The sequence below is a fragment of the Scyliorhinus canicula genome, chromosome 19, assembly GCF_902713615.1.
Source record: "Scyliorhinus canicula chromosome 19, sScyCan1.1, whole genome shotgun sequence".
Classification (NCBI taxonomy): domain Eukaryota; kingdom Metazoa; phylum Chordata; class Chondrichthyes; order Carcharhiniformes; family Scyliorhinidae; genus Scyliorhinus; species Scyliorhinus canicula.
Genome location: NC_052164.1, coordinates 98333628 through 98346871, shown reverse-complemented (window position 1 = coordinate 98346871; position 13244 = coordinate 98333628). Strand labels below are relative to the sequence as shown.

The following is a 13244-nucleotide window of genomic DNA, read 5'->3' as shown; positions in this document are numbered from 1 at the left end:
TGGCACTGACAGCCTGGTATCCTGGCAGTGCCAACTGGCAGGAGTACTGCCAGGGTGCTAAGATGGCATTTAATAATAATAATAATAATAATCTTTATTGTCACAAGTAGGCTTACATTAACACTGCAAGAAGTTACTGTGAAAATCCCCGAGTCGCCACATTCCGGCACCTGTTTGGGTACACAGAGGGAGAATTCAGAATGTCCAACTCACCTAACAAGCACGTCTTTCGGGACTTGTGGGAGGAAACCGGAGAACCCGGAGGAAACCCACGCAGACACTGCAGAACGTGCAGACTCCGCACAGACAGTGACCCAAGCTGGGAATCAAAGTATCTTGATTGAAACGGTTGACAGGTAAGAGTTTGTGGGGCCATAGTTTTGACACACGTTAGAGTTCTTGCGATCACTCCTCATGATACTTGATTTGCAAAGCAACTTTGTTCCAGTCTTTTTAATTGATGAATGTACAGCGACATGGCACAGGGGATACAAGCTGAGGAAGATCCCAGGGGAAGTCTCTGGTCTGGGTTGAATTACCGTCCCTTGGATAGAATATTGGTAGCGCTTTAAGATTACCTCATTGTCCCTGGTCTTTAGTCCTAGATTCACACCCCTGGGGCGAAATTCTCCAACCCCACGCAGGGTCGGAGAATCGCCTGGGGGCGCCTAAAATCCCGCCCCCGCCGTGGCAGAGATTCTCCGCCACCTGGGAAGTGGCGGGGGCAGGAATCTCGCCCCGCCGATCGGAGAGGCCCCTGCGGCGATTCTCCGGCCCGGATGGGCCGAAGTCCCGCCGCTGGGAGGCCTCTCCCGCTGCCGAGGTTTAAACCACCTCTGGAACATAGAACATAGAACAGTACAGCACAGAACAGGCCCTTCGGCCCTCGATGTTGTGCCGAGCAATGATCACCCTACTTAAACCCACGCAACCCGTATACCCGTAACCCAACAATCCCCCCATTAACCTTACACTACGGGCAATTTAGCCTGGCCAATCCACCTAACCCGCACATCTTTGGAACGGTGGGCTCAGCGGCGCGAGCAGGCCCCCGGGGTCCTGGGGGGGCAGGGGGTCGATCGGACCCCAGGGGGTGCCCCCACGTGGCCTGGTCCGCGATCGGGACCCCCCGCTCAGACTGCGGGCCAGTGCCCTGACTGCACTCTTTCTCCTTCTGCGCCGCCACGGCCTCCGCCATGGCGGAAGCGGAAGAGAACCCCGCATCGCGCATGCACCGGCAGTGATGTCAGTGATGTCATTAACACTACACCCTGTCTGCTTCATCCGATGCCAATGCTTATGTAGTACATTGTATATCTTGTGTTGCCCTATTATGTATTCTCATGTATTTTCTTGAATTCTGTTCAATTCCCTTTTCTTCCCATGTACTGAATGATCTGTTGAGCTGCTTGCAGAAAAATACTTTTCACTGTACCTCGGTACACGTGACAATAAACAAATCCAATCCAATCCAGTGGCCAGCTGCCGCTGACGTCACTGCCGGCGTATGCGCGGACCGGCGAAAGCCTTTCGGCCAGCTCCGCTGCCGGGGGAGCCGGTTTTTTGCGCCAGTCTTCTGGTGCTAACCGCTCCGGCGCGGGGCTGGCCCCCAAAGGTGGGGAGAATTCCCCACCTTTGGGGAGACGCGACCCTGAGTGGTTGGCGCCACTCCCCTACTCCGGGACCCTCCGTCACGCCGGGTAGGGGAGAATGTCGCCCCTGATTTCCATCCAATTTATTAATTAAACAAATCATTGGAGGAGGAGTCTCCACAAATATCCCCATCCTCAATGTCCAGATACACTACATCTACAAGACCCCCATTGTTACATCTTCGAAAAATTGACCCAAGTTTCCCAGTTTGAGAACAATGAATCGAAGCAAAATCTATTAAACATTCTATTTTGAATAATTGCACTCACCAGAGCATTTCAGTTTTACCACGTTCCCAGATGCACAGCTATCCCTAGAGAAAGAAACAAGGATAATTCATTGTCAGTAAGGTGCTGTGAGGATTGCTTATTGCTGAAGGAGGTTAACAAATAAGTGTAAGGGTGCAGCCTGCTGTTCTGCTGATTCAGGGTGCAGCTAACAAGGGTGTTGTTGGAAGAAGGGAATAATTTGGATTGGCATAGTGCCTTTTACAGCTTCAGGACATATCCCAAAGCACTTTTTGAAGTGAAGTGACTGTTGTCACGTATGCAACGTGTCAGCCTATTTATGCATGGCAAGCTCCCACGAACAAATATTTGACAACTATTAGATTGTGCTTTTGTGATGTTGGCAGAGGGATTAATATTGGCCAGGAGAACTTCCCTGCTCATTTTCACAATAGCCGTGGCACCTCTTACATTACATGAAAGGGTATGGGGGTGGGAGGAGGTGGTGTCTCATTTTTAACATCCCATCTGAGAAACAGCACCTCTGTTAGTGTAGCATTTCTACAGTACAGCACTGGAGATTCAACCGAGATTTTGTTCTTGATTCTCTGAAGGGAGACATGAACCCACTCCAAGGGCTACTCACTGAGCCACAGAAGGTAACCAGCACAATTGCACAGGACTGATAAGTGAGTCATACCCTCCGGGCATCTCTGGGCACCTCCAGACACCTCTGGACAAATCCGGACACGTCTGGACACATCCAGACACCTCCGGACACCTCCAAACACCCCCAGTGAAGGGACAACCAATTGTAACAGCCAATCAATTTGCCAATTTGTCCACAATCATATATTTTTTATCAGATGAATTGGTAGTATTTAAGATCATTGTCTAGTGAAATATAGGGCCCCCAAATAGAGATTTTCACAGGGGTCCCGCAAGGCAAATATTTCTCAGTGAAATATGAAGGGGGACAGAGTCTCATCACAGTATCCAGTGAACATTATCTCAATGAACCAAGATAACCTCAGATTAATAGCTGTTCAATGTTGGTCAGATGTCGTTACGATGAAATGGTTGTCAATTTTGCATTTATTGACCTTCACTGCAATCTGAAAATAATTAATTTGCGTGATGCTCATTGAAACATTAGGACATGAGGATATGCTGTATGAAATCGGACTTTGTTATGCAAACTGCTTTGCCAGTAGTTTACTTCTGTGTGGGTCAAGTGGCATTGGATCCACGCTGACTTCCATTAATGTGCCAACCGTGTTCTCCTGGTGCAGGCTCCATTGACCAGGAGAGCCCGCCAGCAATTACCCATTTCCTCCAATCATATTCCCTTTTGAAAGCCATGATTGAATCTGCCTCACACTCACAGGCAGTACATTCTCGGTCCTCACCACTCGCTGTGTGAAAATTGCCGATCAACTTAAATGTGTCCTTTGGTTCCCGACCCTTCTGTCAATGGGGACAGTTCCTCTCTCAACCGAGAGCGCTCATGAATATGAACACCTGTATCAAACCTCCTCTCACCTTTCCGTCTCCCAGGAAAACAACCCCAGCTTCTCCAATCTATCCACGTAAATGAAGTCCCTCCTCCTGGATCAAATATAATTGTAAATTTGCACAGATCTGACAGAATGATGCAAACCTGTAGCTCCAAATCTTTTCGAAATCATTGTCCTGTCCATTCGTGATTTCAACGAATCCTTGTGTGTAATTGGGTCCAATCTGGCTTATACTGATTACACTGGAATTCTGGTACCTGTAGAATAAATCAGAACTGTTTGGTTTGACGTTTCATCTTCTGGAGTTTATTAAATCTCTGTCCACTTAAAATAGAGTGGCACGGTGGCACAGTGGTTCTTACTACAGCGCCAGGAACCCGGGTTCAATTCCAGCCTTGGGTGACTATGCGGAGGTTTCACGTTCTCCCTGTGCCTGTGTGGGTTTCCTCTGGGTGCTCCGGTTTCCTCCCACAGTCCAAAGGTGTGCAGGCTAGGTGGGTTAGCCATGCTAAATTGTCTCTTAGTATCCAAAAGGTTAGGTGAGGTTTTGGTGTTAGGGCTGGACGGTGGGGTGAGGGCCGGTGTAGACTCGATGGACCAAATGGCCTCCTTCTGCACTGTATGATATGATTATGATCAGCAACTACAGCAGTTTGCCAAAGCCACAAACACTAAAAATAACCCCAGCGACACCTGATAATCACTCCATATGTGGCACATGGGGCAGAAGCTGCCCCCTTATAGTTTAGTCTCTTCTACTATCAGCTGAAGCTACCCCATCGCCAATGGATTCAATTTGCTGCAGACTCATCACCTTACACGGATAGAAGGATGTCGACAAAGTCAATTTACAACCGTAATTCACAGCCGACCCATCAACATCGCTATTTCTCACCCTCACTCTCTGCTTTGAGTGCCACACTTTGTACGGAGCACAATCAACTCTCCTCTACGATTCAAACCTTTGTTAACTATTTAGTTTTTGACAAGTGGGATGGAAGTTTACGGATCGGTCCGTGTTTAACATCTGAAGTGTCTGCTGTGAGATTGGGAGTGTGATGAGAAGGAGCTGCAATCCCTTCTCACTAAGCCGCCAAATAAACCACAGTGTCACGCTTCGCCAGCTCGTAAAGCTGGAGTGTTGAAGGCTGTCTTCAGTCCCTAAAATAAGATCAAAAATAGAGAATGCTGGGTGCGACGTAGGGCATTGGAGGAATCCTGAATGGAGGTGGGAAGTGGCTGGACAAGGGAAGTAAGAATGGAGTCAGGATAGGAAGAATTGAGTGCCGTGGGGCAGGAACAGGCTGATATGATGGGTCTGCCCGGGCAGTCCTATTGGTGGATTTTGGGAAGCAGGTAGAAGGAGATTTATCCAAAATGTTCTGTTTTTATGTCTTTGATGACTGTTGGCACCTCTCTTGTCATTTAAACATCTTTGTGATCTCCATTAAATCTTGCTAATGTACCACGCCAATTAAACCATTTAACTCTGCATATTGCACACCACAATTGTGCATTATGCACCAATTTATATTTGTGTAGCACCTGAAACATAAGTTACATTTCTCAAGGTACTTCGCTGTAGCATTACAAAGCAACATTAGATACTGAGCCTCAGGAAGACATATTAGGGCAGGTGACTACAACAATTTGGTTAAGGATGCAAGTTTTAAGGAGCATTGTCAGGGATGAAAGGGAGGTATTGAAGCATAGAGGATTAGGAAGGAAATTCTTGAGTTTAGGGATCAGCTAGCCAAAGACACAATTGAAATGAAAATCGCTTATTGTCACAAGTAGGCTTCAAATGAAGTTACTGTGAAAAGCCCCTAGTTACCATATTACCCCAAAAGTTACCATAGTACAATGATTAAAATTGGGATCAAGAGTTAGAGGAGTGCAAATAACTCAGAGGTTTATGGGGCTTGAGGAGATCACAGAGATAGGGCGTGGAAGGAAATTGAGGACAAGAATGAGAATTTTCAAATCAATTTTATTTTTTTTAATTTAAAGTAACCAATTCATTTTTTTTTCAATTAAGGGGCAATTTAGTGCGATCAATCCACTTACCCTACACATCTTTGTGTTGTGGGGGAGCGACCCACGCAGACACAGGGAGAATGTGCAAACTCCACATAGGCAGTGATCCCTGGCCGAGATTGAACCCGGGTCCTCGGCTCCATGAGGCGGCAGTGCTAACCACTGTGCTACCATGCCACCAGAATTTTCAAATCAAGGCATTGTTGTGATTGGTCCCTTGTACTTTGTGATGAACTCACTAAACACTTTGATCTGCCCAAACCAAGATCCCTTTATTGTGTCTCATGCAGTAGGGTGACAATCTGATACAGAGCACATTATTATGGAGTCTTGCTACTCCTCTGGAACTTACACATTGTGCTGACCAATTACATGTACATCTTGTCATGATATGCAGACACACATATAATGATATACAGACAAACAGCTAATGGACACAGAGAACAGGACATGACCAATAAGGAGGCAGGGCACTTAGGGGTGGGATCTGACTATAAAAGACACAAGGCACTCCACCTCTTTCCACTGATGAACATCTAGAGAGTCAGTCAAGGGTGTTGTTACAATCTCACACCGCCACCACGTGGCTAAGAGCTAGTCTGGTTCAGTCAAGCAGAGTAACCACACTTAAGTTAGCAGAGAGTCGAACTCACAGAGAACTGTGCTAACTGTGCTATTAATTCAATAAACCTGATTGAACTAACTTCAAGGTCTGGAGTATCTTTCTGCTCTAAGCTGCATCCAGTGTTAGACCAGTGTACTGAACACAACACATCTTATTACCCTCTCAATCCTGTTCTGCAGATGGCTGGATGAACCTCTCTTTATATACTAATCCCAGGTCACATGACCTTGGTGTTGCGACCACATGGCGTGTCCGTACCACCACCTGCTGGTTGGAGGTCTTATCATCCAACTATGATATGGCCTGTCGGTATATCACCACAGGCGTTGCCAGTGTAGGTCCAGTGTAAGTCAGTGAACAGAGGGGTGATAGGGATAGTTAGGACATGGGCAGCAGAGTTTTGGTGAAGTTTATAGAGAGGGTGCAATGTGAGAGACCAGCCTAAAGTTCTTTAGAACACTCAAATCTTCAGGTAACAAAAGCATGGATGATCATCTGAAACAGTGGCTGAGTCGAGTGATAATACAGAGATGAACAACGGTGGCCTCTGTCAGTGTGTGGACACAGTGGTTAGCACTGTTACCTCATAGCATCAGGGATCCAGGTTTGATTCTGGGTGGAGTTTGCACTTTCTCCCTGTGTCTGCATGGGTTTTCTCCGGGTGCTTTGGTTTCCTCCCACAGTCCAGAGATGCGCAGGCTAGGTGGTGTTACAGGTATAGGGTGGGGGAGTGAGCCTGGGTAGGGTGCCCTTTCGAAGGATCAATGCACATTCAATGGGCCGAATGGTCTCCTTTTGCACCATATGCATTCTATGTGGTTGAATAAGTTCCTGCTATTCATATTCTGTGCAGACCATTCATGCTGGACATGGCCTGTTTATGATTGTTTTGAGTCTGTTTATTAATCCTTTATTTAATAATTTCCCAAGTATACTGTTCATAACTTACTACAAATTAGTAATTATTCTGCTTATAACACTCTGCAGGCTGAATATCATGCTGTAAAGACATGGTGGATTATTCTCCCCCACTTAGCACTCTGTAATGGGCTGGTTTAGCACAGTGGGCTAAACAGCTGTCTTGTAATGCAGAACAAGGCCAGCAGTGGGGGTTCAATTCCTGTACCGGCCTCCCCGAACAGGCGCTGTGACAATAAGCGATTATTATTATGTTGACAGGAGTCAATTGGAAACATAAACTAAGCTAAGTTAAAAACCTGTTAAAATGGGTCCTGACGGAAGATGACGTTGTTTAGACTCTGTTTGACCTTTACAGCTTCATTGTTGTGATGTTCTTTGCTTTCTGGATGAGGAAGGCTTCGAAGTGTAGTGTCTCACAAAGAACATCAAGCTATGTGTTGAACAAAGCTAATTTATTAACACTACAACTAAATAGATTTGACTTGCTTACTAAGATATAAAAGACTGCAGATAAACTGAAACTGATTCTAACTACAGAGCATCTGAAAACATGACTATTCTCTGTCACGCCTAATCACCTACTCTCCGAATCAAGGGTATCACCTGATCCACGTGTATGCGCTTGATCACCATCTAGTGGTCGGATGCAGTTACAGTAAATTGTGAGCCATTCATTATCCTGGCATATTTTCACAATTGTGGTATGGAGCCTGGATTTGGGGCAGGGACCCCCAGTATTGGGAGTTCTTGGGACTTTCAGAGGAAACTGTGGACGGCCCGTAGCAGTTTGTCTGATCAGCCTCGTTGTATCTCCAACAGGGATGGGGAGGGGATAGCAAGAGTTTTAAATGTTCTTATTGTACAACAATATACCAAGCAAACATGGCATACTTGATGCGTCCCATGTATCTGCATATCAGTTTAGCCAGCGATGCATTCCACTTCTCATCACACACAGGAAGCCACCCTCGCCAGGATTTGTGATGTATCTCCAGTAACGCGTTCTCAGTGTTAATTCTGAAAGAAACTGAATGCAAATCATTGATAATCAAAGCAAATTTCTCTGTGCACTGCCAATTGATTCCTGTTGATATAGATTGCTGTATTTCATCACTACATTCAAGAGGAATATTGAAAGTATTATCTCAGGAGAAAGCTTGCTCCAAGAACAAACTAACACCAGGAGCAGATTAAATCCAGACGCCAGGGGCAAACTGACACCGGGAGTAGAGTAACTCGAGGAACAGAGCAACTCGAGGTGCAGAATAACTCGAGGGCTGTTTAAATGTCAGCTGCTTTTAACCATTCAATTACAGAAAGAGAATCACTAGCTGAAATGTTGACAGTTAACAGGGCTAAAAAGAACTGTCTCCAGTCGAGTAAAGCTTCATTTTGGGTGGAATTTTCCAAAATAATGGCCAAGTGTCATTTTCTGCGTGAAGACCGGTCGGAATTTCACCGGACCCGACGGCGCAATCCAGATCGCAATCTTTAATCACTTTGAAATATTTTTTCAAAAGATACAAAGCATCTGATTTGCCCGCCGCAGGGGCCATTGCAGTCAAGCTAGGAGAATGGCAGCTCGGAGACCCATTCCCAGATATTCAGAGGGGCCCTGACTTGATTGCTGGATGTCGCGGAGCAGAGGTGGGCCACAATTTACCCACGGGTTGGCAGGAGACTCGCCCAGCAAGGTCACCCATCCCGCCGGGGAGATGATGGCACTGCCGGTCAGTGCCAGCAGCCTGACCAAGAAGCTGGAGATTCAATGTAGAAAAAAATGACCTTCTACGATCTGCAAGGGTAAGTGTTCCCTGTCTACCCCGGCGCTCCACCCTGGGTCAACCCCCGGAATGCCACCTGGAACCCACATGCTGCCACCTGCCAGGTTTCCAGCACCTGACCTCCCTCCAGAATCCTCAATTCCTCCCTCATCAGAACCTCTCCCTGCTTAGGTGCAGTGCCCACACATGCCAGTTGTCATCGATCTCTGACCCACCAGGCATTTGGCTCACATCATTCCCTTTTGGGTGCCTGCATGTGAAGATAGCCCACAACCATAGCGAGAGAGAGAAGACTGGGTGGTGCATTGCTCGAACTGAGGATCTTGACTCCTTTCGAGTAGAGAGTTATGGAGGTCACAGGGGTGGGCCTGCACAGATACTGAGATGGGCCTGTGACAGAAAACTGAGGGCCACTGCACCTTCATCCAGATGATCACTCAAGTGAGTTTTTTGTTGTCTAAACCGTTGACCAGGCCGTGCTTTGCAGGAACATCAATCAAAGAGCTTAGCCTATCCACCACATATGCCTCCCCTCCGCCACCCTCGTCACCATCTTGGAGGAGATCTCCGAGGAGGTCACAGATCATGCTTCTCAGCTGTCACCCATACCATCCAACATCACAGAGACAAGCACCTTGGTGGCCGAACTTAGCAGCCAGGCTTGTGGGTCACTAGCTGGTGCACTCCACACTGCTACTGAAGCACATCAGGAGGAAACAGGGATATCCCAAAGGTTGGAGAGTCGGAAGTCTGCTGGATCCCAGGACTCTGACGTGCCCCAGCTAGGTGCCTGCCTCTAGATATGTTATTCCCTCAGCTGCTGGGGATTCAAAGGCAGAGCCAGGAACAACAGGAGGGATTGTCAGCAACAATCCAGCAACTGCAGGCCAAATGGGGGAGTCTGTAAAAAGCAGCACAGGACGGGTGGTGTGGGGATAGGGTGACAAGGTAAGATCAGTGGCATCCGAAAGTAGGCCGGGGCACTCTGATTCGAACCCTCACCCCCTGCCTGGCCTCCATCCTCTGGCTCCTCTTCAGTCCCTTCCTCCACTCCCTTCAGGACCTCCTCAAGGGCAGGGGAAATGTTCTACTCCTCCTGGTCATCCCCAAGCATGTCGCCCTGCTGCTGCTCCAAGTTATGAAGGGCACAGCAGACCACAACGATGCAAGAGACCCTGTACTGCAGGGTCCCACCGGATCTGTGGAGGCAGCAGAATTGCATCCTGATGCATCGCTCAATCACAAATCAGGTAGCACAGTGAGCCTCGTTGTACCGGGCCTCTGCATCGGTCTCAGGCCTCTGCATCGGTCTCAGGCCTCTCCATCGGTCTCAGGCCTCTGCATCGGTCTCAGGCCTCTCCATCGGTCTCAGGCCTCTGCATCGGTCTCAGGCCTCTCCATCGGTCTCAGGCCTCTGCATCGGTCTCAGGCCTCTCCATCGGTCTCAGGCCTCTCCATCAGTGTTGTTGGGCAACACCTCAGCGGATAACCCTTGTTCCCAAAGAGCCACCCCTGCAACCTGGGGTGACCCTTGAATATCCTAGGAATTTGAGATTGCCCAAGGATGAAGCTATCATGCATGCTCCCTGAAAAACGTGCACACACTTGCAGGATCCCGATCTGGTGGTCACAGACCATCTGGACAATAAGGGAATGGAACCCCTTCCTGTTAATAAAGGGGACTCCCTGATGCCAGGGGGTGTGTACATGACACAAATGGCCCATTTATGGCCCCCTGCATCTGTGGCATTCTAGCTACAGCCCTGAAACCCGCAGACCCCTCGCCCTAATGAGCCTGGCCCAGATCAAATTTTATGCAGTCATGTGCCTGGCATAAAGTGCATTCAAGACCTTGTTGATGCATTTGTGGGTGGATGACTGTGAGATGCTACACAGGTCACCCATTGAGCCCTGGAATGACCCCATGACTTAGAGGTTTAGGTCTGCCTACCCCTTCATGGCCACAGGGAGTGGATGCCGGCCTCCTCCATGTTGCACCAAGTTGAATAGAACGGCGCCCAGGTGCAGTGCTGCCTTCCTGTTGAAGTGGAGTCCCCTGAGGCACATGTTGTCCGGAAGCTCCATGAAAAACACCCGGGACCTGTAAACCCTTGATCACTTTCTTTGCCTGCGAGCTCCCTGATTGGCTTGTGCTGTGTCCGGCCTTTGAGCTTGCCCTGTGGCCCTCTGACCTCCTGGTGCTGGGTTCATCTGGAGTTCATCTTGTCACAGGCAGGCTCTGTTGTAAGACGATTAAATTGATGAGACCATCAATTGACGCGACACGTGGTTAGAAGTGAACAGTGGTTTTAATCGTCTTACAACAGAGCCTGCCTGTGACAAGATGAACTCCAGATGAACTGGCAGGCAGGCTCTCAGCATCAACCTTTATACTTCCGGTTAGGGTGAGGAGTCGTGGGTGGAGCCAAGGGTGGAGCCCAGTACAAACTCCCGTACACTCCCAGTGCATCTCCCCCTAGTGGCAGAGCAGCGCAACTGCTCGTGTGCCGAGCTTACAGAGACATAGTACAACATGTGTAACACAGTGTGAATTACGCTACTGTGATTCACCACATGTACATTGAGCTGTCAGATAACAGCATTCATCCCGAAGGATGGATATCGAGTGGAAGCCCCTCTGGTTAGTGCCGATTGAACAGTCCAGGACAAAACAATTGCTTCACTGGCATCCCTTCCACCAACATGAACTCCCTTCACCATAATCTTTAGAATCTTCATTATTGTCACAAGTAGGCTTACACTAACACCGCAATGAAGTTACTGTGAAAAGCCCCTAGTCACCACACTCCGGCGCCTGTTTGGATACTCAGAGGGAGAATTCAGAATGTCCAAATTACCTAATAAGCACGTCTTTCGGGACTTGTGGGAGGAAGCCAGAGCACTCGGAGGAATCCCACGCAAACACGGGGAGAACATGCAGACTCCGCACAGGCAGTAATCAAGCTGGGAATGGAACCTGGGACCCTGGCAGTGTGAAGCAACAGTGCTAACCACTGTGCTACCATGTCGCCCACAGTGCACCAACGCACAGTGACAGTAGTGTGTACTATTTCCAAGGTGCACTGCGGCAACTCACTCGGGCTCCTCCGACAGCACCTTCCAAACCCCAGGCTTCTACCACCTAGAAGGAAGGACAGTGGATGCGAACATCACCATGGGAACGTCACCACCTGTAAGCCAAACATCACAAAACTTTTTTTAAAAGTAGTAATTTGTGTCATGTGACCTCATGGTGGCCGGTGGGAAGATTCAATGAGCTCTGAAGATTCAGCTTTAAACTCGCCAATGATACGAAAATTGATTCAAATCCGGTTCTTGCCCTTCCTGGGCGGAACCTGATCGCACCATTATGGAGGGCCCGAGAAGGTCACGTTCCGTAAACTCACCAGCGCGAATCCAGTTTTGGGCTTCTCGTGTTATTTTGCGGCCATTACAGGATTTGCGTCTGTGGCTAACAGACCCGCAGAATCACGCAGCTTGTGTATACTTGTAAAGCCATGTCTTTTCCAACAAAACTACAGAAACTGTAACAAAACACCAACCTGTTCTTGACGTTGTATGGTTGATATATATATCTGTCTCATTGCAGCGAGTTGTTGGCGCGTTGCCTCCAGTTGGTATTGAGGTTTTATTTTCAATCGGTCTCTCCAAATGCCTCACTAACGTAAAAAAAAATAATTAAATAAAAGAGATCTTCAGTTATCAGGACAACTCATTGGGAAGGGGCCTCCATCTCTCACGCCTCAGGTGCACTCTCATAATCGGAAAATTAGGAAAATAAAATATATTGGATAAAATATATTGGCCTGTGAGATTTTTAAAAATATCTCCCCTATCACTGACAATGTCCCTCAAACAGCAATGAGATAATGACCAGATCATCTGTTTCAATGATGTTAGTTGAGTGATTAAGGTTGTTCAGGACTCCACTGTTTATCTTTGGATGGTGAAATGAAATGAAAATCGCTTATTGTCACAAGTAGGCTTCAAATGAAGTTACTGTGAAAAGCCCCCAGTCGGCACATTCCGGCGCCTGTCCGGGGAGGCTGGTCAGGGAATTGAACCGTGCTGCTGGCCTGCCTTGGTCTGCTTTAAAAGCCAGCTACTTAGCCCTGTGCTAAACCAGCCCCTGGCAGATGCATGGTAGATGCATGGTGAAAAGCCCCTAGTCGCCACATTCCGGCGCCTGTCCGGGGAGGCGGGTACGGGAATTGAACCGTGCTGCTGGCCTGCCTTGGTCTGCTTTAAAAGCCAGCAATTTAGCCCTGTGCTAAACCAGCCCCTGCCATGCATGGCCGATGCATGGTGCCATGGGATCTTTCATTTCACTTTGGCACGGGGCACTGGTTTCAAACAACAAATGTCACTTCTGACAATGCAGCACCCCCTCACCGCTGCACGGGAATGTTGGCTTGGACAGGTCTCTGTGTGAGTGTGCTACCCACCAAGCCACTCCTGC

At 48.1% G+C, this 13244-nt stretch overlaps 1 protein-coding gene across 1 annotated transcript in view; it reads right to left on the bottom strand.

The window, feature by feature from the left end:
• LOC119954429 (transmembrane protease serine 5-like) overlaps nt 1-13244 on the bottom strand; it is a 44684-nt gene that overhangs the window by 11045 nt on the left and 20395 nt on the right. The window contains exons 4-7 of the mRNA XM_038779638.1: nt 12328-12444; nt 7872-8007; nt 3541-3654; nt 1923-1966 (exon numbers count right to left, since the gene is read on the bottom strand). Of these exons, the coding sequence (XP_038635566.1) occupies nt 1923-1966; nt 3541-3654; nt 7872-8007; nt 12328-12444 (411 nt within the window). The remainder of the gene's footprint in view (nt 1-1922; nt 1967-3540; nt 3655-7871; nt 8008-12327; nt 12445-13244) is intronic.